This window comes from Hippopotamus amphibius, chromosome 15, assembly GCF_030028045.1.
Source record: "Hippopotamus amphibius kiboko isolate mHipAmp2 chromosome 15, mHipAmp2.hap2, whole genome shotgun sequence".
NCBI classification, from domain to species: domain Eukaryota; kingdom Metazoa; phylum Chordata; class Mammalia; order Artiodactyla; family Hippopotamidae; genus Hippopotamus; species Hippopotamus amphibius.
In genome coordinates this window covers 10,060,237-10,065,014 of record NC_080200.1, presented here as the reverse complement: position 1 = coordinate 10,065,014, position 4,778 = coordinate 10,060,237, and the positions used below count along the sequence as shown (strand labels likewise).

The 4,778-nt window shown below is 41.2% G+C and overlaps 1 protein-coding gene and 1 pseudogene across 1 annotated transcript; one reads left to right on the top strand and one right to left on the bottom strand.

The window, feature by feature from the left end:
- The first annotated feature begins 772 nt into the window (after positions 1–772).
- On the top strand, positions 773–1,711 carry LOC130836876 (olfactory receptor 7D4-like). Its single transcript, XM_057709515.1, has one exon. The coding sequence runs from the start codon at positions 773–775 to the stop codon at positions 1,709–1,711; it is 939 nt and encodes a 312-aa protein (XP_057565498.1).
- Positions 1,712–3,213: 1,502 nt separating this feature from the next.
- On the bottom strand, positions 3,214–4,169 carry LOC130836903 (olfactory receptor 7E24-like; annotated as a pseudogene).
- Between the last annotated feature and the right edge of the window lie 609 nt (positions 4,170–4,778).

The window sequence follows — 4,778 nt, the reverse complement described above, 5'->3', positions numbered from 1 at the left end:
TACTGTCATAAAAAACAGATCAATAAAATAATAATGACTATCATTTATTGAGATCCCGCTGTGCACAAAGGTATTTTCAAACCTCACAAAGAATGTAATAAACGTAACCACCATTTTAGAAATAAAAAATATAAGGCACATGAGAGTTAGCTCTGACATCAATTCAGGTCACAGAATTAAGTTTGTTGGAATCGAAAACCCATGTCATAATCACTATCAAAACTTATTAGAATGAAAGAAGTATGGAGATTATCAAAGAAAAGACCTTAAGTGTCTTCAATTATTTTGGAAGGGTCTTATCAAAAAGAAATTCATTTTTATTCACAGATTCAAATAGGATAATCAGAACAAGTGAGTGGGAGATGAAAGGAGACAGGCATTTCTGCTATATTAAAGAAAGTTTGAGGGACTTCCCTGGTGGTCCACTGGCTAAGACTTTGCACTCCCAATGCAGGGAGCCTGGGGTTGATCGCTGGTCAGGGAACTGGATCCCACATGCTGCAACTAAAAAGATCCTGTGTGCCACAACTAATACTCGGCACAGCCAAATAAATAAATATATATATTTTAAAAGAAAGCTTGAATAATTACACATATTTAAAATGGAAATGGGCTACCCTCAATGAGTGAATCACTGGCATTGGAAGGAATAATAAGGGGTAGAGGATTTCCATGAACACGTGGAATCAAAACGTGATGACTAGCTCAGGTGCCAATTAGCTGTTCATTGAATGTTGCTTCTGCCTCCATCCCCAGCAGACACGCCAGCTACATGGGAGCAGGAAACCTTACAGGAGCATCACAATTCCTCCTCCTGGGCCTCTCAGACGATTCTGAAAGGCAGCCCCTCCTCTTTGGACTCTTCCTGTCCATGTACCTGGTCACCGTGCTCGGGAACCTGCTCATCATCCTGGCCGTCAGCTCTGACCCCCACCTCCACACCCCTATGTACTTCTTCCTCGCCAATCTGTCCTTTGTTGACATCTGTTTCATCTCCACCACTGTCCCAAGGATGCTGGTGAACATCCAGGCACAGGACAAACACATCTCCTATGTAGGATGCCTCACTCAGGTGTACTTTTTTACGGTTTTTTGTGGAATGGATGACTTCCTCCTGACTGTGATGGCCTATGACCGGTTTGTGGCCATCTGCCACCCTCTGCACTACATGGTCATCATGAACCCTCACCTCTGTGCCTTCCTGGTTCTGATGTGTTGGTTCGTCATTTTATCCATCTCCCTGTTTCATATTCTACTGATGATGCGGCTGACCTTCTGTATCGGCACTGAAATTCCACACTTCTTCTGTGAACTGGCTCAGATTCTCAAGGCAGCCTGCTCGGACACCCTCATCAATGACATCTGTTTGTATGTGGCCACTGCTCTTCTCTGTGTATTTCCTCTCACTGGGATCCTCTTTTCTTACTCTCAGATTATCTCCTCCTTAACGAAGATGACTTCTACTGAGGGCAAGTACAAAGCATTTTCCACCTGTGGGTCTCACCTCTCTGTGGTTTCCCTGTTCTATGGGAGAGGCCTGGGTGTCTATCTCTTTTCTGCTGTGACCCATTCTTCCCAGACAAGCTCCATTGCCTCAGTGATGTACACTGTGGTCACCCCCATGCTGAACCCGTTCATCTACAGCCTGAGGAACAAGGATGTGAAGGGGGCCCTGGGAAGGCTCCTCAGTCGAGATGCCCCTTGTCTGTGATGGGCCACTGATCTCAGAACAAAGTGGACATTGTGAGGCTTGAAGACAAATGTTGTGAATTTAAATATCTTGGTTCTTTTTCTCTCCTAAAAGACATGCTGGGTTTCTTCTCTGCCTAAAGTATATATGACTTGACTTTTATTTAGTTTTTAAGCTCTTTTTAGGAGTATAATTGCTTTATACTGTTGTGCCAGTTTCTGCTGTACAACAAAGTGACTCAGCTGTATTTATAAATATATCCCCATAACCTCACCATTCTGAGACTCCCTCCCACACTTTCTATTCCACCCCTCTAAGTCATCACCCATCATTGAGTTGATCTCCCTGTGCTATGCAGCAGCTTCCCACTAGCTATCTATTTTACATTTGGTAGTGTATATATGTCAGTGCTACTCTCTCACTTTGTCCCAGCTTCCCCTTGGCCCCCCACCTTATGTCCTGAAGTCTGTTCTCTACATCTGCATCTTTATTCTTGCCCTGTGACTGGGTTCATCTGTACCATTTTATTAAATTCCATACATATGAGTTAGTATACTGTATTTGTTTTTTTCTTTCTGGCTTACTTTGCTCTGTATGACAGACTCTAGGTTCCTTAACCACCTTTAAGTGTACAGGTCACTGGCATTAAGTACTTTCGCCTTGTTTTGCAACCATCACCACCATCCATCTCCAGATATTTTTCATCTTCCGCCAAGTGAAACTCTGTTTCCATTAAACGTAACTCCCCTCTTCTCTTCCCAAAGCCTCTAGCAACACCATTCTACTCTCTTTCTATACAAATTTGGAAACATTCAATTTTTTTTTGTCTGGCTATGTAAAAGGATTGGAGAGAAGTTAGATGGAATGGGAAGAAGAACTTCAGAAAATCTGGGAATCAGCTTTGGTAGGTACTCTCCTATCTACTCCATGGGAAGCATGCATCCCAGTTTTCCTAGGAAAGTTCCAGTTGGTAACTATTTATTCAAATTCAGTTTTAATAGTGTCCTATTTCAATTTCAAAATGCTATAGTTAGGAAATTAATTAAATAGCCATCCTATGTTCTTGAAAATCATTAAGGAGAAAAAATATAATATACTAGAGATCTTGGTCATTAAGGTAGGGTTTAGATGCACCTACCAAATAGGGGGGGAAATCATAGGAAAAGTATAGAAATAATAAGTAAAAAGAAATACAGAGCTGTGTTTATTTTGCAGTGATAGAATCAATGCTGCTCATGAGCAAGGGTCCTGGACAACACAAGGAAAGTGAGGAGGGTACAGTGATGTGCTGTGCAAAATCCTGGAAGGGCCATGACTCACACTGGGCATCCAAATAATCTCTCAATTCCTCTAGAGCGATTCTAAGAGAAAAATTGTGTAAATGGAAAGCAGAAAGCCAGATAGGTATATATACAGTATGGGAATGCAGATTCAGAAACACTTTCTGCATACATTCAATTTTACTGCCTTCTCCAGTCTTATCAATCCACCCCCCCCAAAAAAAAATGACGCAGGTATTAAAATTAGGCTATCCTGATGATGATCCTACACAAGGCACTCTTGATGTCCTTGTTCCGTAGACTGTAGATGAAGGGGTTCAGCATAGGTGTGACCACAGCATACACCACCGAGGCCACTGCACTCTTCTTGTGGGAAGATGAGTCAGCTGAATGGAGGTACACTCCAAGACCTGTTCCGTAAAATAAGCAAACAACTGCCAGGTGAGTGCCACAGGTGGAGAAGGCTTTATACCTCCCACCTGATGAGGGGACTCTCAGAATGGAAGAAACAATTTTATAGTAAGAGAAAAAGATCCCTGAGAAAGGGAGAAAACCAGATATGACACCAATAATATACATGATTATGTTATTGGTGAAAGTGTCAGAACAGGCAAGCTTGAGGAGTTGAGAAGGATCACAGAAGAAATTCGGAATTTCTACATTCTTAAAGCAGGTAAGTTGTAACACAATCAGATTATGCACTTGGGAGTCCAGAAGGCTAACAAAAAAACACACCAAAACTAACAAACAACAGAGGCATGGGCTCATGATGACCTGGTAGTGCAGTGGGTGACAGATGGCCACAAACCGGTCATAGGCCATCACAGTCAGAAGCATGCCATCCATACATCCAGAAAGGATAGAAATAGACATCTGAGTCAGGCAGCCCTCATAGGAGATGACTCTGCTGTGAGTTTGGATGTTCACAATCATCTTGGGGACCGTGGTGGAGATGAAACCAAGGTCAACCAAGGACAGGTTGGAGAGGAAGAAGTACATGGGGGTGTGGAGGTGGGGGTCAGAGGTGACAGCCAGGATGATGAGCAGGTTCCCCAACATGGTGACCAGGTACATGGACAGGAACAGGGTGAAGAGCACAGGCTGCAGTTCTGGATCATCTGAGAGGCCCAGGAGGAAGAGTTCTGAGACACTTAGATTTCCAGGAGTTCTGTGTAATTTAGACACATTTGGAAAAAGAAAAGAAAGCTAGAAAATAAGGAAATAAGTAATGGGCATGCAGCACTGTGTCCATATTTTGGGTTCAAGAAATTCATTTCTAAAATTATACACCCCTGTTCCTTCAGAAATATTTCTCAGTGTGACACATTCTATCTGCTCAGAACTGTTTCCTCATTGGTTTCCATGTTATTCACCTCTGTTTATACACTCTTGCTTTATAAAGCTTCCCTGAAAAGTGAAAGGGAACAAGAATATTAGAAGTAATACATCCCTGATCTCAGCTGAATACAGCCTACTTCTTTAGAAATAATGCAAAATGAGAAATTTCCTTCCCCCTTTAAGAAAAATATAATTTGAATTTTAAAGTAATTTAGCCATAGATATATAAATCTTATTTTATTCAAATATAATTTTAGATATTTCTTTTATTTAGAAGGTTTATAAATCTCTGAAATGAGGGAGTATGTCATCTGGATTCTAAATTAAAAATGAATATTCATAATCAGAAAAACTTTATGTAATTAGAGAGTTTTATCATTGGTTCCTCTGTCTTCCCTCCTTCATGAAATAAGTGATTACTTGAATTATCAGGGTTGTCATTTAAACGTCATTTAGTATATACTTTGTAT